The sequence below is a fragment of the Eptatretus burgeri genome, chromosome 5 (genome assembly GCF_056783735.1).
Source record: "Eptatretus burgeri isolate ZD-2024b chromosome 5, Ebu_testis_v1, whole genome shotgun sequence".
NCBI classification, from domain to species: Eukaryota; Metazoa; Chordata; class Myxini; order Myxiniformes; family Myxinidae; genus Eptatretus; species Eptatretus burgeri.
The window spans coordinates 91,930,949-91,953,613 of record NC_140965.1 but is presented as its reverse complement, the minus strand read 5'-3'; the positions used below and the strand labels follow the sequence as shown (position 1 = coordinate 91,953,613).

General features: G+C 43.7%; 1 protein-coding gene across 17 annotated transcripts in view; it reads left to right on the top strand.

Annotated features, from left to right (window-relative positions):
* LOC147026954 (signal peptide, CUB and EGF-like domain-containing protein 2) overlaps positions 1 to 22,665 on the top strand; it is a 506,981-nt gene that overhangs the window by 419,809 nt on the left and 64,507 nt on the right. For all 17 annotated transcript variants that reach the window (XM_085882882.1, XM_085882881.1, XM_085882887.1 and 14 more), the window contains one exon: positions 7,269 to 7,373. In XM_085882882.1, the coding sequence (XP_085739008.1) occupies positions 7,269 to 7,373 (105 nt within the window). The remainder of the gene's footprint in view (positions 1 to 7,268; positions 7,374 to 22,665) is intronic.

Genomic DNA, 22,665 nt, shown 5'->3' with positions numbered 1-22,665 from the left:
TTTGTCGAGGCCCAACGAAGCCTCAGAATGGCCTCCCCAGACTTCAGCGATCTATAACCAAAGTGGGTCCAGCGGCCCACAACGAGAGCGAGGGGATGGATGATGCGGAGGGGTACACTTCCTATCTACCCTAACCATTTAACTGTTAAACTACCCCGGGGCTTTCAACAAGCGCCTCTCGCTTAAACTATTGGTTCTATAAACCCAGATTCCCGTCGCCTGTGTTGGTGTCCTCACAATTTCGCGCCTCGCCCCCCAATTTTCTTCCCGTGCCCTCACACGGTCTCATGGCTGGGACGCGTGGCTCCCTTTGGCAGGCACGACCCTCTGCCGAATCTCCCGCTATGGCACCCCCAGGCACTACACTGCCTCCGAGCCTACCAGCTCCCTAAACACCGGGGAGTGCCCCCCATGGCACCTCCCCTGAAATGCACACGTGGCAGGCTGGCTTCCCAGGCCCCTTTCCGAGGGTCGCCCGTGCCCACAACACTGCCCACGCGGCTAATGGCGCCCCGGGTCCCCGCACCAAGCAGACGCACCTGTGCCCACCACGCTATCCCGGCCCCCCATGGGCCCTTGGCCTACCACGGCCGACTAGCCTGGTGCCCGGGGTACCCACTCAGCGATACTCACTTTTCGCAGCCACGCTCCCAGCCCGTCAACAGGGCTCCTGCACCCCTCCAAATGGGTATCGAGCCTACATTCCCACCAACAACAAAACGACTTCCATTTGTCAATTTAACTAACCCCCTAACTCACTCTACACTGACCCCGGGGTCCCTTGGGCGGGAATCACTCCTCCCCCCAATCACTCATCGCACCATGCATTCCCCATTCGCTCCACTCACACAGACCGCTGGCCTCACTCACTCACCAAGCACATGCTTCCACTTCACTCACCAACTCTTCAACACACTCACCGCTGAACTCTGCCATCCTTCTAACTACCTCCCCTAACTAACTCGTGCTCCCACGTCGTCCCTTAAACTAGTAGCACGTTCCTTTTAACACTACGTAGCTAAACTACGTCCCCTCTACACACTCACAAGTCTGTCACTGTCCTAAATAATCCCATTAATCAATTTCCCAACCTAAATCTCCTACAATCCCTCTAACTCATCCATTCCACGGACTCCATGAGGACTTACCCCTGCCCCATGAAGTCGGTCTAACTAAACTAACCCTTCCCCCTAACTAGTTTCCATCCTGTGCCCTGGGAAGGGGGTCTTCCACCCCTTGCCCGGGAATCCTGTTCACCCGAAAGTGAGGCTTGCTTTTTCCTTTTTTTTTTCCCACATGCGCAGCACCAGCGCGGCAACTCACAGCTCGCGCACTTTGCACCTGCCCGTGATGTCATGCAGCTGCACGTGTACCTCGTCCCTCCTTGGACGGTACCATCCGGCAGGGATACCCCTCCTGCCGGATTCCAACCCCGCGTGCAGCCATGACGTCACCGTGCGCATAAAAAAACAAGCCCCACGTCTCGAGGGGTTCCCCACGCGAACACATGTGCTTTGCCCGTTGGAGCTTAACACACACGCTCGCGTGGAGAACCCATCCGGTCCAAATCCATAATCCTGCCTAAACTTTGTCCGTCCGCGGGATCGGCAAATCCACCGCTGGCGTTTCCGGACCGGGACTTCACTCTCGCAAGCGAGCACGTGGGGGCCTCGTGCGTTGCACAGCACGGACCTCGCGCTCGCTGCTGGGTGAACCCGGCACGGTGCGCAAAACATCTACATCCGCTACTCGGCTTTCTTTCCTCTGTCGCAGTCTCCGTCTCCATTCAACACACGCACTCCCGCGTGTTACGACGCTAACACACCTCACCATTAAACTCACACCGGGAGACGCGGCTGCATGTTCACACATGCCGACCGACATCTCCCTTACACACAGCGACCTTGCACACGCTGTCTCTCTCACACTCGGCCGCTCACTCACGCATGCCATTTCCCTTGCACACGTGGCTCCACTCACTCGCGGCCTTCCACTCACTCGTGCCATTTCCCTCACACAAACCATACCACTCACACACGCGGGGGCACTCGCCCGCGGTGCCTCACTCATACTGGCCGTTTCACTCACACACACGGCGACACTCACACACGGTGCCTCATCCACACACGGCATGCTGGGAAGCACGCCCTTTGGCACACTTGCCACTACACCACTCACACACGCGGGGCTACTCGCCCGCGGTGTCTCACTCACACACCGTGCCTCACTCACACACGCGAGGGCACTCATCCGCGGTGCCTCACTCATACACCGTGCCTCACTCACACACGGCGTGCTGGGAAGCACGATCTTCTGCACACTTACCACCACACCACTCACACACGGGGTCGCTTCCACACACGGGGTCGCACTCACACCTTGCACCACACACACAGGGACAACCACACTGGGGATTCGTGTCCCCACAAGGGTCTCCGGGGCCTCTATACCCCCCAAGCTCTCCGTGCACCTGTCCACAGCACCCGTCCCCTCAACCTCGCAAAGCACGACCGAACCCACCTGGTCGTGACTCGCCTCAAGGGGGCATACTCCCTCCCCTCGTTCCTGGAGGAGGCTATCCCGCTGCTCGCACCGGGTCCCTGCACGGTCCGCCAGCTCACCCCCATTATCCTCCACCACCTCCGTGTGTGTGTGTGTGTGTTAGTCTTTAGTTTCTTCCACCCCGTTTTCATCGTATTGTCTTTCCTCTATCGTTCCCATCTTCCGTGTCTCTGTACATTTATTAGTTTCTGTTGTCCCCTCGTGTCTATTAGTCTCTGCTTCTTTCTGGCGTCTTTCCCTTATCTTTATGTAGGTCAACCTTGCTTTCTCCTTAAGTCGCTCCCGTCCTTCCCTGTGTTTCACTCCTTGCTCTTTCACGATCTCCGCGTACCTCATCCTTGCTTTCCGTCTTAATTGTTCTTTTCTCTCCCTCGCAATTCCTTTCACCTCGTCTCTTATCTCCTTCGTGCACGTCTCCGTCACGCTTCTCGCCCAATACGTCCCCCGAATTATTTTCTCCTTACCTGCCTCCACCGCGGGCCCGACAGCCGTCGCACTCCCACCCAGCTCGTTCGCTCCCACACGTGGCGTCGCCATTTTGAGCTCCACTGTCATTGCCTTCATGCCCGCCTGCAGGCTTCGGCCGATTTGCTGCATGTCACCCCGCAGTTCTTTCATTTCTTCCTTCATTCCTTGCGCATTCGTTTCCATATTCGTTTTCATTTCGTTCATTTGCTTGTTCATGCCTTTTATTTCGTTTTTCATTTCATTTGTGTTTGTATCCATCCTCGCTGTCATTGCCGCCAGCATGGCGCATAGCTGGGCCATGTCGGGTGCGCTTGGGTGAGCCGATTCGGCAAGAATCGGGAGGTTTTGGCGGAGGGGGGGAGGGGAGGTGTCATACACCGCGGCCGCCGCCGCACCTATTTCGGGCGTACAACAACGTATGGCAACGTACTACGACGTATGCCAGCGTGCTCTCAATGTTATCAAAACTTACCCATAACGTATTCAACGTGTGCCAGCGTTTTAGAAAAAAAATTCAAAAATCGGCATACGTTGGCTAAAACGTCAAGGTGTGACCGGGCCTTTAGTCCCGTTTGAAGTCGGCATCACACATTGACCTGAGGCTACCATGAAACACAGGATCATGCAACCAAAAGACCGATTGAATCGGGAGGACAAATAATGTCATTTATAAAATAAGTTGCACCAACTGCGCAGCCCTCCACATTGGAGGGACCTCGAAGAGATTAAAAACCAGTCTACACGAACACCAGTTAGCCGTACGTGAAAAGGATCCACTCTCCCAGGTCGCAATGCACAGCATCAAACAAGACCATCAATTCGTGTTCACTGAGGTGATCAGACAGGTGGACAACCAAACGTCCAGATAGCTGCAAGAGGCCTGGTATTCAAATGAAAATTCAATTAACAGGCATATCAATTTGCACCCGGCTTATCAAGTATCACGTCACCAACACAAACATCTGTAAACACACTGCACGTGCTAATCACCCCGAGCACTTTCACAGAACGTATCGAGGAAGTAATTCATTAATTGACAAAGTGACTCAATCCAGATGTTATCAATCAGGATGATTAATCTCTCAACGTTATGGATAAGTGGAACTGTATGTGTGTTTTTAATCCTGTCTCTGATGATGGGCTCGCTTGAGAGCTTGAAACGTAAGACTTTTAAAACTTTCGCCCCAGTGATCAATCTGATTTTATCTTCAAGTATGGTGCCTGGGATACAAATCTTTTCATATATATTTGTTTGTATGTATGTGTGTGTATATATATATATAAATATATATATATATATATATATATATATATATATATATATATATATATATATATATGTATGTATGTATATATATGTATATATGTATATATATATATATATGTATATATATATATATATATATATATGTATATGTATATATGTATATGTATATATGTATATGTATATATGTATATGTATATATATATATATATATATATATATGTATATGTATATATATATATATGTATATGTGTATATATATATATATGTATATGTATATATGTATATGTATATATATATATATATATATGTATATGTGTATATATATATATATGTATATGTATATATGTATATGTATATATATATATATATATATGTATATGTATATATATATATATATATATATGTATATGTATATATATATATATATGTATGTATATGTATATATATATATATATGTATATGTCTTTAGTTTTTTTTATACATAGCCTCGGCTCGTGAAAGAGCTGGAACACAGAACAGATCAGGACACAACAGAACAAAGGGAAGAGCAGGAGAAAGGGGAAACGTCAACAGCAAGGCCGAGGGAGAAATTAGGCAGAGATTATGGTTTTGGATGGGGGATGACTTGAGATGGTGGTGAACAGCTGTTCTGAAGACCTGGAGGGAAGAATGAGATTGAGGAGAGTGTGGAAGGTGGTTCCTCAAATGGAAAAAAAGAAATAAATGAGTGGAGGTGAGCAGTGGTTCTGGTTTTAGGCAGTTTCACGAGGAGGGTGTTGCTGGTGGACTGTCTGCGTCCTGCAGATACCTGGGGGGACAAAGCACAGATAGGACAAAGGGTACAAGACCAGAAATGAGGAAAATAAGACAGGGAGACCACCGACCTGTCGGTGATGGCGAAGTGATCTGCCCATAGACGCAGCTTCATCGTGAAAGATTCCAATGATCTTGAAAGCCTTGGTGTTGAACCCCCTTGCTCCATCATGCAAGGGGTCTAACACATAATTTATTCAACTAATTTTGCAGGATCACAAGTAAATGATTGTGTGATACATAGTCCTGATGAGCCCATGAAAAAAGCAAAGCCATGCTCGACAGCTCCACTGTCTTTTACTTGTCACCTTTAAAATCCACGATCTGTAATATCGACTCAAGTGTGGCCCGTGGAAGCCATCAATAATTTAAGGTGAAGTGGTGCACATGCGCCCATTGCATTTAATGCTATCTTGCCTTTATTGGGTCAGAAGAGCCTGTTTTGATCCAACACGAACATATATATATATATATATATATATATATATATATATATATATATATATATATATATATATATATATATATATATATATATATATATATATATTACAAACTTGTAACTGACAAATAAAAAAACATTGGTGTGTTGGACTATTTGTGAAGTTTTTTTGTGAATAGTTGTCGAGCGTTTCTGAATAGCTGTAGAACGTTTTGAAGACCCCTCCTGTAGAAGGTTTTTGAATAGCTGGAGAACGTTTTGAAGCAGTGTTTCTCTATTAGCTTTGTCAGTGGATGGTGAAGACCCTCTAATATATTTTGAAGAAAGCGTCAGCGACTTATCACTGGTACCCTGGCCAACTTCCAATTTCTGCTTGAACCAACTTCAGTCCATCATCAGACTTGACCAAAGACTTGTGAAGAATGCCTGAAGACGGGCCAAGAGTGCATGCTTCAGGAGCCACTGACCCCAACTTAATGGGAAAATGTAAGGAGGAGAGAGTTTGTTTCTCTGTTCTCAAGGCTGCCCAAACACAGAATTGCGATGGGCATGGGCTGCACATATACTGCATGGTAATTTTTGAAGTAGTTATTAAAATATAATTTTGCAATCTCTCTAATCCTGGCAGTACATAGTATCTCTTAAATTCAATATTCAGCCATTTTGTATAAACGACATTTCAGAAAGCTGAAGTGAGCATTTTCTGAAAGCAGGGCATACTTTGCATTCAAAGTGTCAATTATGGCCTTTTTAATTTGAGCCAAATATAAGTTTTAAGCTTAAAACAGCGAGCCAAGGGTCTTCACAGGATACATGTTTGGTTCCAGATCAAATGAAGGCCTTCTCAACTTGCAGGGCTTTTTTTTCCATGGATTTTGTGTTCTTAGCAGTTGCCAAATGGAAAGTATTCTTGGTGTGAGCTTTGCTGAATGAAATGTGAGAGGCTACCACTGCAGGGTACATTCTGGGTTGTGTAAAACATTATAGAGTGTTACTTAATGCTCTGCCGCTCTTTATGTACAACCTGGAAGCCCTTGGTTTCCTTTGGGACAAGGCAGGCATGCGTGTTTTGGCAAGAAAATCTCCTCACGTTGCTCGAGTGAGTCCATTGGAGTCATTTATTTGAAATAGCCATTTCTCCAGTTCGGTTTGGTTGGTTTATGGGCATAGGGGTTATGTTTGGCGATCATTTTCAGTTCTCATGTTGCACCAGAAGAAAGAAACAGGACAAGGTTAGAACTTGGAAAAGAAACGGTATAAGGACGTAATTAAGAGTTTGCCACTGGCCGGACGTAAATATGGCCAGATGCGAATGTAAGCGCCAGCGTTTTCTCCCAAGGATCATGAGTGGCGTTTGTTTTTCTTTTAACCAACCAATTTGTGCTTGAGTAGGAAACGGCGAAGTTTGTCACGTATGCCGCATGGTAACAGGATGTGGAAATTCAATGTTTCTTTTTACGAAAGTTTAAATAATCCAACTTCTTTTTCGTATTCATCGTTTCCCAGAGAAGGAAACATTTATATTTGCAGAGTAATTTTCATGAAATAAGTTTTGCAGTAAATATCCTACCAAGTAAATAGCGGCATTTATTTTTGCAAACTATATGCTGTACCATTAAATCTTTCTGCTGATTTTTGTCCATGTTTTAAAAAAAAAAAAGTCATTCAGGTTGAAATCTGTACTGCTGGCCTATTAATGCTCTCATTTATTTGCAGAAATACAAAAATGCTTCCGTCATGAGTCTTCTGCAAAGTCGCTGCTAACTTGTGCAAGATCAAGCTGTGCCTTGGCATGCCAAGCAACTGTCCGTTATGTTTTTGGTGAGCTTTACATAAATGAATTCGCTTTTGCACAAAGTTTGTCAGGATCGACCTGGAGCATGTACATGCATCTTAAATGTTTCCCAATATCAGCGAAATAATGACAACAGTATGGTTTTTATTTCTGCAGCACGACAGAAAAATGGTTTAGAATTGCTTAAAACATGGAAAATTCACTACTTGTGGAATGTGTTTGCCCAGGAAAGCTAAAGTTGCCTTTAATGTAATGTATGAGAGGCACATGTTAAAGGAGAATGAGACTTAAATATATTTCAGCATAGAAAAGTCATCTTTCAACCACAAATAGCAAACAGAGATTGCAGACCCTCATCAGGACTTGTTTTGTATGGTGTTTGTATTTGTCTTGTGTTTATACGATGCATTGATGATGCAGACTGATGTTCATAAAGCGGGCAAACAGATGTCAGGTTTTATTGTATCGATTCACGTTCCAATTGCAAATATCTTATAGACTGCGTATGTGCGTATTTTATAGATACACATGCAGTAAGTCCTCACTTAACATTGATTTGGTTAACGTTGTTTGGTTATAACGTCACTGATAGAACAAGGAATATATATCCTATTAATGTCATGACATTCACTATTACTTCTTTGCCAATGGATCACAGTGAACTACTTTATGTCACTTCGATGTACAGAGGCATACAGTATGTGGATGTTGAACAGCTGTATCGCACTCATTTTATGTTGTTTGAAGCGTGATTCAATCCCGAATAAAGATGAGTCATAAACACTCAATTTATGAAAGCAGTAAAACCGGTAGTAAGAAAACAAGAAAAACAATTAGTTCAGAAATTATAAGAGGTTTTTAGCATTTTGATGCCAGGGAATGAGCAGTTGATATTGGGAGAGCACTTGGGGGTATATGCCTGGTGTTGGCTTAATGGTTAGGGTGGTGGGCTTGGAATCCTAGGATCCTGAGTTCAAATCCCACGAAGCTGTTGAATTAATACCAGGTAGGGTTAACTCTGTCTGTCATCCTTCCGAGGTCAGCAAAATGAGTGCCAGCATGCTGGTAAACTGTGTCGGAGTGGTGACCCATCCAGGATTGTGCCCAATAGCCAAGGAGACTGCTTAGGCAGCACCAACGCTCTGCACTGAGTATGGTCCCAATGGATGGATGGATGGATGGATGTACAGAGGCATATGTGGATGTAGAACAGCTGTATCACACTAGTTTTATGTTGTTTGAAGCGTGATTCAATCCCGAATAAAGATGAGTCATAAACACTCAATTTATGAAAGCAGTAAAACCGGTAGTAAGAAAACAAGAAAAACAATTAGTTCAGAAATTATAGTAGAGGTTTTTAGCATTTTGATGCCAGGGAATGAGCAGTTGATATTGGGAGAGCACTTGGGGGTATATGCCTGGTGTTGGCTTAATGGTTAGGGTGGTGGGCTTGGAATCCTAGGATCCTGAGTTCAAATCCCACAAAGCTGTTGAAGTAATACCAGGTAGGGTTAACTCTGCCTGTCATCCTTCCGAGGTCGGCAAAATGAGTACCAGCATGCTGGTATCCTGTGTCGGAGTGGCGACCCGTCCAGGATTGTGTCCAATAGCCAAGGAAACTGCTTCGGCAGCACCGACGCTCTGCACAGAGTATGGTCCCAATGGATGGATGGATATATGTATGTATATATTTACAGTATATGCATAAGCTCCATTATATTGAGAGAAAAAGACTAAAGAAGATTATGAAAATAACAGACCATCAAGACCAGCCAATCACTTCACTCTTTGAATTGATTGGATGTTTTACTAATCATGGGTGTAATTCTCATATACAAGGGTTTAACAAGGTCATGTGATTGTTGAAGAAATCGTCCTTGGTGTCAAGAAATATTACAAAATGATAATCCCATGGTAAATTGGCTTGAGACATGCAAGCAACATTTCAATGAGGGTATTAAGAGGACCTGCATTGATGAATACAGGTCATATACTTCACAAGAGATGCTGTAACCTGTTCCTTCTTATCCTCTTTGCTTACTGTTCCATGTATTTCCTCCACAGGTAGCACGCAGGATTAAATTTTTATAACTCCAGTCGTTCCGACCATTACTTGTATGAACTCGATTTTCATCAGTTTCTTTGATGTCTTGCATGTCATTTATGAGGTTCTGATACTTCATCATTCCAGTGCTTTCTGACACTCTTAAGGCTGACATTGTTGGGTGCCAACACTTCAATTAGCTTTGCTGTACTATCTTTTTTATTCATGTATACTTCCACTCACTTCTGAGTTCATTTACTGTCTTGACTCTGTCCCATTCTCTCCTCATGTCCTTGTATATTTCTATGGAAGTATACTGATGTCTCTGTTTAACATGTAATGCATGTGCAAGGTCTTCTGCATGCCTTAGAAACTGTAAAATAAGTTGTTTTTGTAACTACTGTCATTGTTTTGTTGGTCTCATGCCAACTACCAAGCCATTTCTGGAGTTTGTACTGCAAAAAAATTAAGTAACAATTCATAAATCAGTGTCTTGGGTTGAGACCATGTTTTTCATCAGCTATTGAGCAACTTGACAGAGCCTGGAATGTCTCCAACTATGATAGAGTCGATTAGCAATCTTCACCATTGTTTTGTGTGGGGGGGGGCACCTTTAACGAGAAGACATCAGTGTAAGAGCCACCACACTGCCTGCAAGACTCTGTAATGGCTGTTTTTGGCCCTGTCTCCACATACTCTTCTTTGTTGTGATTAACTGGGCTGCAAGTGTAATTATTTGTACACTACAACCATATACTGATGTAGTTCTGTTACTTTTCTGCTTTGTGTTGGAACACTCATTTGAAACCATTGGGTCAATTTCATAGCTTTTATGGCAGATTACAATGGAGCGTTTTCACATTTGTGTATTATCCGCCGCATGTCAGGGGCCGCACTTTAAGCCACCAGGGGCCGCCAGTGGCTCACGGGCCATGTAATGAAGAACAGGGGACTCTAGAATTCTGGCACTGCAATCCAATGCCAGTGCACGATTTTTGTAAACAAATTTTAGGTTCGCCATTTCTCTGGTGAAGAGGTATAATAAAACTATCACATTGCATTGTCTCACTTCGATGGATTAAACTTAGAGGATATCACAGTTATTGTGCTGCCTTCATACTTCCAAAAAATAATGGTTTGAAATCCCGTTGTCATAAGTACAATAACAAAGATTTGACATGGGGCAAATGAAGAGTTATTCAGCTGGCTTCCATGTCATGAATAACAGAGCAGCAAACATTATCCAAAAGACAAGTTTTCAAATGTAGTTAAAGTTGAAATGATACACATGTGCATATCAAATTGGTTGGTTTCCTATTGTATCAGAAGAAGGCCATTCACATAATACATGTGAATTACCTGCTCAATTTGTTTATGGGGCAGAAGATGCAGCCGAGCCAACAACCACAATTTTATGATAGCAAGCAGTGAGTGTCATCTGATGTCATGCAGCCTCCAAGAAAAACAGATTACTTGCTATGCACAGCCCAGGCAAGGATTTGTAATTTGTTCCATGTGCTGGCAATGGCTTACCTACGCTTTGTGAAGGACACTATGGGATCTTTACCTTCCACCAACTAATGTTGATAGATGGAGTGCCCAGTTTAACATCCATCCGATTGATCACAAATGAAAACAACACAAGTCCATCTGATGATCTTAATTTTGTTATTGATGCATTAATTTGTTAAATAAAAATTGGCTTCTGAGTTGGCCCAACTTTCAGAGCTCTTGTGTTGTAACCTTGTGACTGCAGGTTCAAATCACAACTCCAGTAGTAAGGGAAGCTGCTTTGGCGCAATAGCCTCCTCATAGGCCAGGATTTGGAGTTTTATTTTTACTTGCTGCAGGGCAGATAACTGATGATGATAACATGTTTCATTTATGAGGTTCATATAAACATCATAGCATGTTTTCAAAGTTGTACATATATCCAAAACTGGATGCACAACCAACTAGTGTAGTTGCTCAGCAGGCAAAGCTCAGGTCTGATGTTTTGACTGCTGAGATGCAGTTGACTGCTGAGTTGTATGACTAATGAATTGAGTGTATCTGGGCTCTTGACTTGCCAATGGATGCTTTCGTGAGCTAGTCTCATTTAACTGGTAGATGACAGACCTGGAAGGAGAGAATCAAATGAGTCGACAATGAGAGATCAGCAGGGATCATGTATCTGGGCTCTTGACCTGCCAATGGATGCTGTTTACTATAGTGCGCTCTCATTTAAGTGGTAGATAACTGTGCTGCTGGAAGTTATCAATGAGTCAACATTGATAAATTAGCAGTGATCATGTATCTGGGCCCTTCACTTACCAATGGCTGATGTTTACTGTAGTGAGCTCTGATTTAAGTGGTGGATTACTCTGCTGGCTGGAGAGTATCAGTGAGTTGACAATGATAGAGTAACAGCACAGTCTTTCTCCTGCCTCTGGCCTTAGCTATTTCAACTGCGCTGTTGCCTTGGTTGTAACTAGCATTTAAAAATTTGGCACATGTTATAGTAATTTAGTCACGAATGTATAACTAACATCTTATTACAGATAATTGATTCACTCTGTTTTTTGTTTATTTGGACATTGTATACCGTTTTCCAGTCAGAACATATTGGTGGCACTTTGTCTTATCAATGAGACATCCTGTAGGACTGGTTTGTGGCACTTCCCTTTTCCTTACACTTTCCGTTTTACTGGCCTTTCTTATTTTAATTCCACTTATATATTATCCCATTCTGTTTTACTTTCTGTTCACGTCTGTTTAAATATATGCTTATTGTTTCCTTGATTTTCTTATTTCTTTGATCGATTTACTTGTTTACTTATTCTGCAGCATTGGCTGTTTTGGAAACTAGTAATTATGCTGGGCCATTTCATGTTCTATCGTTATATTTTAAAACTAGCAGGAGTACCTGGCATTGCCAGGAAATGTCGGGTCCCTCCTCCCGCCCCTTCTCCTCCCACCCATTCCCCTCCCTCGTCCCACCTCACCCTTTCCCTGCCTCCTCCCACAAAGGTACCTAGCGTTGCACAGGATCTAACGTACATCTATTGGACTACCACAATTAAACACATTTCGAGACAATCATTTTATTTTTCAAGCTGCAAAATATTGAACAGAAATATCAACAAAATTGAACATATTGTAATGCTTTTAGGCAGACAGTATTGATTGTTTTTCCATCAAGGGCAGGAATGTGTAAATAGTTTGGTGTTCCAAATATAGAGCAATGCACGTTAAGTTGACCATGTGAAAAAGATATTTGAAACATGTCGTTTTGTCGGACAATCGGAACGCACTCTCGAAACAACTATATAGGTATATGGTTCGAAATCACTTGTTATCTTGCCAAAACGAAGTTTTTGCAAGATATGTTAGTCAGCTTGTATGTTTTTTTGTTTTTTTGTTTGTTTGTTTGTAATCACGTATAAAAAATTCTGCAGAGCACAGTTATCATTGGAAATTTTTGTAACTTCGCATATCAAAGGCCTATAGAGGTCCCTTTCAGTGCACAAAATTTTGAAGGTCAAGGTCAAAGTCACTTTGTCGCAAATCAGGGGAGTCGACGAAACCCTTATTTTTTGAGTAATTTTGATCGGATCGTCTTCAAACTTCATGGGAATATAGTTCATGGTCTGGCGCTCAGCTGATTCATTTTTGGTGATGATTGGCCTTGACCTTCATATGTTTTTGTTTTTTTTTTGGTCTGTAATCACGTATAAATCACTCTGCAGAGCACAGTTATCATTGGAAATTTTTGTAACTTCGCATATCAGAGGCCTATAGAGTTCCCTTTCAGCGCATAAAATTTTGAAGGTCAAGGTCAAAGGTCAAGGTCACTTTGTCGCAAATCGGGGGAGTCGACGAAACCCTTATTTTTTGAGTAATTTTGATCGGATCGGATCGTCTTCAAACTTCATGGGAATATAGTTCATGGTCTGGCGCTCAGCTGATTAATTTTTGGTGGCGATTGGCCTTGACCTTCATGGTTAGCGCCGAAGGTCAAACATATTTGACCCCAAGGTCAAATTTTCAAGTTTTAGGAACCATATCGTGTAGTACCTCAAATTGAACACCTCGATGAGTGCTTTCTAGATATGTCAATCTTGAGACATTATGACGTCATTTGGTGACGTTATGAGGCAAAAGCATATTTTTAATGGTTACTGTGTAGAACGATTCTCATCGGAATCTCTCGTAGGCAGATATTCCTCAAGGAGTCGCTCCTGGTGGATAGCAGCTCTGTTCACCTCAGTGTGACCTTAAAGAAGTCACACGTGGTCACCTTTTGGCAAGATACGGGTCACCCTGCGGGTGAAATTGGTTTATTTTTCAATTTTTTGCAATTCGGTGGAATTTTTTAAAATAATAAATGAATTAAAATATTATTACAATATAATTACTTCACATTGGGGTCTGGTTGTTGTCTTTTTTCCTGTGTAGCACAAGGCTGTGAAATGAATCATTGACTCAAGGTGTGGCAGTGCTACTGATACAATGCCCCTGTAGGTCAGAGCAATAATTTGAATTTTGCCAGGATGCCGAAGATAGCTCCCCCTACTCTTTGCGAAGGACACCGCGGAGGGATCTTCAATGTCCTCCAACTAAATCCAGCAGATGCGACGCCCAGTTTAACGTCCATCCCAGGGACTGCACACACATTGATTAATCACCTTGTCTGGGAAACATGGGGATGATAGTTTATAGCTGGGTTGATTCGATCCCAGGCTAGACAGCTTAAAGCAAGTGTGCATACCTCTCGGCCATCCTGCTGTGGAATGGGGATGCATTGCTTTGTAGCCACCGAAAACATTTTTTAATTCTCTCTTGAACCCGCGGTTCGCTTTAGTCAATCTCGTCCTCTAATTTATTTTGCCTTCCAATCTCCAGGGATTTTCCCATGGAGAACTGAGCTGCCATCGCCACACTCGATTCTCGTGCCGCAGGAGCTTTTGCCTGCTTTAAAATTATTTTCGCGCTCTCAATTAAGTGACTCTTCCGGCATATTCGTGAATGTTTTCTTCACTCAATATAATTGTTGGAACAGGAAAAATTATTAAGTTCAATGATTTGGTAATATCACATGTTCGTGTGTCGATATGGAGATGATGGAAGCATACAATTCTTTAAATAAATATGCTTATATGCTTAGTTCTAAGAAATCGGTAATTTCTGAACATTTTCAGATTTCACTCCCGATTTCGACCCCTTATTTAGTCCACCAGATCCGATCCTCAAATTCAAAATCATATGTCAATTATATACTTTAATTAGTCTGGAAGAATAGATAATGTTTCTTAGGCAAAACATTTTAATAGGCCAAATAAAATGGTGGCTTAGACCTCTGCAAGGTGAATTTGGACTGACCAAGGATAAGATTTTCATGAAGGTAAGCTGTTAATTATCTTCAAAAATGGTGTTTCGCTTCACCCAAATACCCAGTTTTCACTCATGCACTCTTGGAGTTCCCTTAGTATGCATGCAAAGTTTGGGGCTGATAGGTTTCATGGTTTTGAGTTATGGAGGACAACACACACACACACACACACACACACACACACACACACACACACACACACACACACACACACACACACACACACACACACACACACACACGCACACACACACTGACATCATAATATAATGGGCGTAAGCTTGGAACTTCTAACACATTTTTCTCCGAACATATTCTGTTCGTACTTCCGAAATCTTCACATTATGTGTTCCATGTATTTACGCAGGTGATAGTGGATTCCAAAAATCGAATATAGATATAATTTTCAGAGGGAATCGGTGACGTCACAATCAGCAGCGTTCGGCGGCAAACGGACAGCCGGGTCCCAGACGATGTGCTTTACTTAACTAAGTCCATGAGTTCAGGACGTTTGTTCAACTCAGAATTTACTACTTTTATCCTGCCATGTTGTTAATCTGTTGATGGAGGTAAGGCCTTAGTTATTTTATAACTTGGTTTACAGATCCGCCGACGGTATATTTGCCGAAATGAAATATAAATATGAAACACATTTTTAGGCTTTTATATTTATACATTTTCCGCCGAAGGTGCAAAAGTTTCAAAACCCGAAATGTAAACGTTGGAATTTATTTTCAAAATATAATTTAGTGCGCGCACCAAAATGCTGAGTCACCTTTAACCGAACTGTGCAGTCGTCTTCGGTCATGGTGTCTGAGCAGTGGCCAGCGTGGTTCAGATTGACTGTGGTTTCTGGGGCGAAAGTGATTAAGAAGTATGCCAGCTGTATTGGTGATTTATTATTCGAGTGACTGTATTGGTGATTTAATCACGCAACATCTTGACGATGAATATTGTGGCCGAACTATTGCATCAATTCAGTGCAGCAGCAGGGATGATTCGCAGGCTACTCTCGATCGTGCCGATTTTGTTTCCATCGAAAGTTGTGCACCGCTGTTCGTATTGAAAGATTTCGGTGCCAAGTACATCAAAGTTTCCCTGCGAGATTCTGATATTCAGCCTTCAACGGATAAGAAATCAGCCTTTGATGTGCTCATGGGGATGGGGAGACGGTACGATCAGATTCCCACTGAAAAGTAAGAGCTGGTTATGGCTCTGAATGACCATTTTGAGCGTGTTGACTCCTCGGAGATACATTTTTTAAATCATATCCAGCACTATGCACTGGTGTGCACGCACACATCTACGACTTGGACAGTAATTTTCTCAGCATTGTTTCCATTTGTTTGATGATCCAACAGGTTTCTATAAGAAAAACATGCCAGACTATATTGTAAAAACAAGTTTTAATCCTTTATTGTTTTTCACATCAGATGATACAGTGAACATGAGCATCCTGCATTTGAATGGTCTTCCATCTTCAATGTTTTCTTCGATCCTCCTGGTCCGGGATTTATATTTATTTCCCCCCCCCCCACCTACGCTTGTCTTTTCCATGGAACATCCGAAAAAAAATCATTAAAATATATAATTTCTACAAATTGAAATTATATTTATATTTATATTTCGACCGACTGACCCTACATTTTAGCTGAAGAACTGCGTAAACCAAGTTATAAAATAACTAAGGCCTAATATAGAAACGATGAATATGGCAGATCGTTCGTGTTACTCATCCGGCACTATGTGTCAAGGCCAACAATCTAAAGGGACCGGTCTCAAACGCTACCATGGGCACCCAGACAGACACGTCACCAATATGAACTGAGCTGTTGAATGCGGCGCAAAACATCCAAAGAAACTACCGTAACCGAGTATTGTGATCCGTCCTGTCCCCCATACCCGTCGTAGACGTGTATCTGCTAGTTTATTATTATACTCACAAATACAACCCGTTGCTTCGCTGATGGGAATATTAAGATGGGGGAGGGGGAGCGAGTAGAGGTGGGGGACACCCCTTGTGCAGAGGACACTCCTTTCTTGCAGGTACATTTCCAAGTATTTTCAGCTTCTTTTCGAAACTTTGTGAGCCATTTTATGTAACATAACAATCCTTATCTTGCACATACTATATATCTTTGGCTGCCCTGATGACCCCCAGTTTACTGGGGTTTCTGCACATATGCACTGAGCATTCTGGGGTGTATTATGTCATTTCAAAAGTTTTGTGTATTGCTTTCTTTGCTTAAAACTGTATTTTTAATGATGAATGAGCTTACGTGGAAGCTCATTACCCTTGTCAGAGGAGAGGGTATTGCATTTTGGTCCATTTGTTTGCTTTTTGTCTGCACAAAATGTGAGTATGTGTATTAATTACATTAGACCCTTTAGACTAATACCCTTTACAACCCCGAAGACCCTCAGACCCTTAAAATTCTGAGGACTTCTAAGACCCCCTAAGATTATTTGAGACCCCTAAGGCCCTCAGACCCCTTATAACCTGAAGACTATTTCAGACTCCTTAGACCCTTCAGAACTCCAAAACTCATTAAGACCCAGAAAACCCCAAAGACCCAAAAGACCTTGAAGAACCTGGAGACCCAAAATACCACAAAGCCGTCTCTCTGGACATTCTTGAGCTTTTACTACTGTCTGGCATCCTGCCCTGCTCTCCAAAATGTCTGCCTATGGAATCCAAAGACAACTACACTCTTGCATTCCTGACTTCCTCCACTCTTGTAGCCAATGTGTGGCTCTCAACAAAACATTTTCTTCTCGTATCCCTGTCAAGGCTGGGGTAACACAACGCAGTGTTCTAGGCCCCATCTTGACCTTCTCTTCATCAATGATCTCACTGACTCTCTAGAAAATCGTCTTTATCTTTTTTCTGATGACTCCACTCTCTGCCAAGAAATCCCTCATCCTTTTGACAGACAGGTAGCAGCCTCTTCCCTCTTCTCAGATGCTGACAAAATCACAAACTAGTCAAACACTTAACACTTAGAATATGTCTTTAAGTCGTGAGAAATATCTATATCTCTCTCTCTCTCTCTCTCTCTCTCTCTCTCTCTCTCTCTCTCTCTCTCTCTCTCTCTCTCTCTCTCTCTCTCTCTCTCGCTCTCTCGCTCTCTCTCTCTCTCGCTCTCTCTCTCTCTCTCTCGCTCTCTCTCTCGCTCTCTCTCTCTCTCTCTTCTCTCTCTCTCTCTCTCTCTCTCTCTCTCTCTCTCTCTCTCTCTCTCTCTCGCGCTCTCTCTCTCTCGCGCTCTCTCTCGCTCCCTCTCTCGCTCTCTCTCGCTCCCTCTCTCGCTCTCTCTCGCTCCCTCTCTCGCTCTCTCTCGCTCCCTCTCTCTCTCTCTCTCTCTCTCTCTCTCTCTCTCGCTCTCTCGCTCTCTCGCTCTCTCGCTCTCTCGCTCCCTCGCTCCCTCGCTCTCTCGCTCCCTCTTGCTCTCTCTCCCATACCACAAATCATCCCATCTACTTTCTCAACAACCCTCTCAGACGTTCAGTTACTAAAACTCTTGGGTCTCTCCCTCTCTCTTTCTCAGCAATGATTTCTCTTGGGCAAACCACATTTCAAAGTTGGCCTCCAAAGCGAGATGACGACTGGACATCCTTCATCGTGTAAAGTCCTTCCTTGGCACACATGATCTCCTATCCACCTGCAAGTCTTTCATCTGCAGCTTGATGGAGTATTGCTCTCCCTTCTGGGATGGTTCTCACACCTCACATCTTGCTCAGCTTGATGCCATGGAAACCAAGGCTTTCAAGATCATTAGAATCTCTCACGATAAAGCTGATGCTCGGGGCCTATCACTTCACCATCGCTGACAGCTCGGTGGTCTCTCTGTCATCTTCCGCCTCATCTCTGGTCTTGCACCCTCTGACCTCTCCATGTCCCCCCCCCAGGTATCTGCAGGACGCATGCAGTCCACCAGCAACCCCCTCCTCATGAAACTGCCTAAATTCAGAACCACTGTTCACTACACTCATTTATTCCGCTTCTTTTTTCCTGCCTGTGAAACCACCTTCCACCTCTATTCAATCTCATTCTTCCCTCCAGGTCTTCAAGATGGGTGTTCACCACCATCTCAAGTTATCCTCCATCTAAAAATATGAGCTTTTTTACACCTGTTAAACGACTCCATACCTTTCCCAAAATTTTGCTTACGTATCCATCTTGTTCACCGCTTGCATTCTCCCCTACTCTTCATCATTACCCGCATCCCTTGTTTGTCCATCTCTGACTACTTTCTCCCTCTGCCCTGCTGTTGGCATTTCCCCTTTCTCCTGCTGTTCCCTTTGTTATGTTGTGTCCTGATCTGTTCTGTGTCTTTGCTCTTCCATGTAGACCATGTATGAAAATATAAACCCTCCACAGTACACCCTATAACCTGTATCGTGAAGGCCTTTCTACCATTTTTGACATTTTCGTGTTTAGACCTTCGCACCTTTCAGAGGTTTTAATACCCTTTAGACCCCTTTGTCCTTCAGACCATTTTTAGATGTTTTAAGACCCTTTAGACCTTAAATTATACCTTTTAGCCCCCTTCGGCCTTTTAAGACGCTTTTGACCCTTTAGACCCATTTAGACCTATTCAGACCTTTCTACTGTTTCATACCTTTCGACCTTTACACCTTTCCACCTTGATGCCTTCAAACCATTTGACTTTTACACATTTACAACTGGACCACTTGGACAATTTATTTGCCACACAAAATACGTTACACAAAAAAGTTCTGGCGAGGGTCTGTAATCTCTGATTGCTCTTTTTAGTTTGTTACTTGCGAAATCGAAGATTGGTTGGTTGGTTGGTTTGGTCTGTTATTCTGACAGTTTGTCTGTCTGTCTGTCTGTCTGTCTGTTTGTATGTCAATCGCCTACAGGTGACATTTTTACTCCGATCTTCACAAAACATCACCACTTGGTAGAGGTAGTAACAATCTGGAAGCCCATTGCTTTTGAAGTCAATCGGTCAAGGTCACTAAATCGTCAATTTTCATCCGATTCACTTGATATCCATGTATATACTGAATGTATATGAAACTGAAAAACATGGGTGGACAGTGAACCCTCGTCGACGTGAAGTCTTGATCGACCCCTGTGAGTATGGCTATTAATTACTTTCTGTTTGAACATGAGTTGCACCGTGAGTACGTCTATTAATTACGCATGATTGGAACATAACTTTTCGACATGTAGACCTTTAGAACCCTTACACCTTTGAGACCCCTTAGACCTTTTTAAACCTTTATACCCTTTGGACCTTTGAAGACCCTTTTACCTTTTAGAGCTGTACAACATTTAGACCCTTAAGACCCAAAAGACCCTCAAGCACGCAAAGACCCTTCAGAACATGATGTGGTTTTTTTTGTATTCCTTGTCGATGCTTGTATGCGAACTAACACACAACGCACAGCAAGGGAGGCATGAGACAAGAGGGGTGGGAGTAGGAAGGACAAATGGACATTACAGGGACTTTCAGGAAGGAAAGCAGGGAATTTGAAGGTGGTGGGTTTGGGGTGGATTAACGGGGGAAGAAACGATCGAGGATTTGGATGGGGGACGATAAGAGGTGGTGGTAAACAGCTGTTTTGAAGGCCTGGGGGGAAGAATGGGATTGAACAAAGTAAGGGAGTTTATTCCATTGGCGGGAAAAAAGAGGAATGAAAGAGTGAAGGTGAGCAGTGATTCGTCATTTTGGTAGTTTTACCACAAGGGGGTTGTTGGCGAACCTTGAGTGCCTTGCGGAAATATGGTGGAGACAAATCACAGACAGAACAGGGGGGACGAGACCAGAGAGGAGACGGTAGAAGACAGAAAGACCAGCGACCTGCCTGCGATGAGAGAGTGAGAGGCGCAAAGACTCAGCCTCATCGTGGGTGATGCCAATGATCCGAAATGCCTTGGTTTCCACAGCGTGAAGCCAAGAAAGGTGGGAAGCAGGAGCACCAACCCAGAGGGGAGAGCAGTACTCCATCAGGCTGCAGATGAAAGCTTTGTATGTGGCCAGGAGCTCAGGTGGCCCGAGAAAGGACTTTGCACGACGGAGGTTCCCAGTCGGCGACTGGCTTTGGAGGCCAGGTTGGAAGTGACTTTCCCAGGAAAGATCATGGCAGATAGTGAGACCCAGAAGCTTGAAAGAAAGGACTTCTTCCAGAGGATTGTTGAGAAAGTACATGGGGAGGGGGGGGGGTCAAAACGGTCCCTTCGGAGAGACAAGGTGAGAGTGTGAGATTTGTCTGGATTGAAAGACATGTTCCACACGTTGGACCAGTTTGTGATTTTACCCAGATCTGCAGTGAGCGAAGAAGCTACTGCTTGCTGGTCTGAGGGATGACAGATGGTATGGCAGAGAGTGGAGTCATCAGCAAAGAGATAAAGAGGTTATTCCAAAGAGTTGGAGAGATCATTGATGAAAACCAGAAAAACAACAGGGCCCTGAACGCTGCCTTGAGGAACTCCAGCCTGAACAGGAAGAGGGGATGAGAGAACTCCATTTAGGGCCACACGTTGACCTTGACAGGAGAGGAAGTCTGCGAGCCATAAGTGGAGATGGCCTTGGATACCATAGGAAGAGAGTTTGGTGAGCATGGCAGGGTGCCAGACCATGTCAAGAGCACGTGATATGTCTTGGGATATGGCTCTGATTTCATGTCTGGCATTGAGGACCTCCATCCATTGTTGGGAGAGCAGAAGCAGCATATCCAGGGTAGAGTGACCTTGTCTGAAACCAAATTGATGATAGGAAATCAAGCCATTGGAGAAGAGGAAGGATTTAATGTCTGAAGTGATGATGGATTCCATAACCTTGCTGATGATTGGGAGAAGGCTGATTGGTCTGTAGTTGCATGGATCTGTTTATGCACCTTTTTATGCAGGGCAGTAATGTTTGCTGATTTCCCAGCAGATGACAGATGACCTTGAGCAAAGAAGAGTGTGAATAGAACAGAGAGAGTGAGCAAGAGCAGAGGAGCAGGTTGTTTTTGGATATGTGGGCTGATGCCATCTGGACCAGTTGCAGAATCTGAGTTGAGGTTTGACTGCAGGCTCTCCACTTTGTCACAAGAAAAGGACACAGAGTCCAGGGACAGTTGAGTGTGACTGGGTAAGTTGGGTACAGAAAGCAATGGGTTTTGGACCCAATATTTTGATGCAAACACCGAGTTTAGGTATTCAGCCTTTTCATGTGTAGCATCAGCAGTGCAGCCATTTGAGGTCAGGGAGGGATGGAGGGGGAACATACACCAGAAACAGATTTGATTAGATGCCACCAAGATTTGGCGGAGGGAGAGAGGTTTGAGAGTTCAGACTTGAGCTGAGAAAGATGTTGTTTTCTGGCTCTCCTGGAGGTAGATACACACTTGTTCCGAGCTTTCTGGAAGGAAATGAGATTACCCTCAGTTGCGTTTGCTTTCCATGAGGCAAAGGCAAGTTGTTGCAGGACTACTGCCTCGCCACAAACTTCAGTGAACCATAGGCGGGAGGAAGGGTAGGACAACTGAAGACGAGAGGGAATAAATATGTGTATGAGGGAGAGCACGTTTCTTTGAAAGAATTCCCAGGATGAGTTTATGTCAGAGAAAGTAGCAATGGGAGGCCAGTCTAGAAGTTTGATGGCTGCTTGGAGACCCTGCCAGTCGGCTTGAGTGAAATGCTAGACTTGATGGCACCGAGATGGTTCTCTGATAACAATCAGAGAGAAGTCCACTTTGACAAGCACGTTGTCAGAAGAACCGATTGGATCCGAGGAAGAACAGCAGATATTTTCAGGGATATTTGTCAAAATCAGATCCAGAAGAGGTAGAGTACCATTGGTTGAGATCTGGGTCGGGAAATTGACCGATTAGTCCGGGAGCCAACCGATCAAAATTAAAAAAAAATTGCCCGGTCTGCTATAAAATT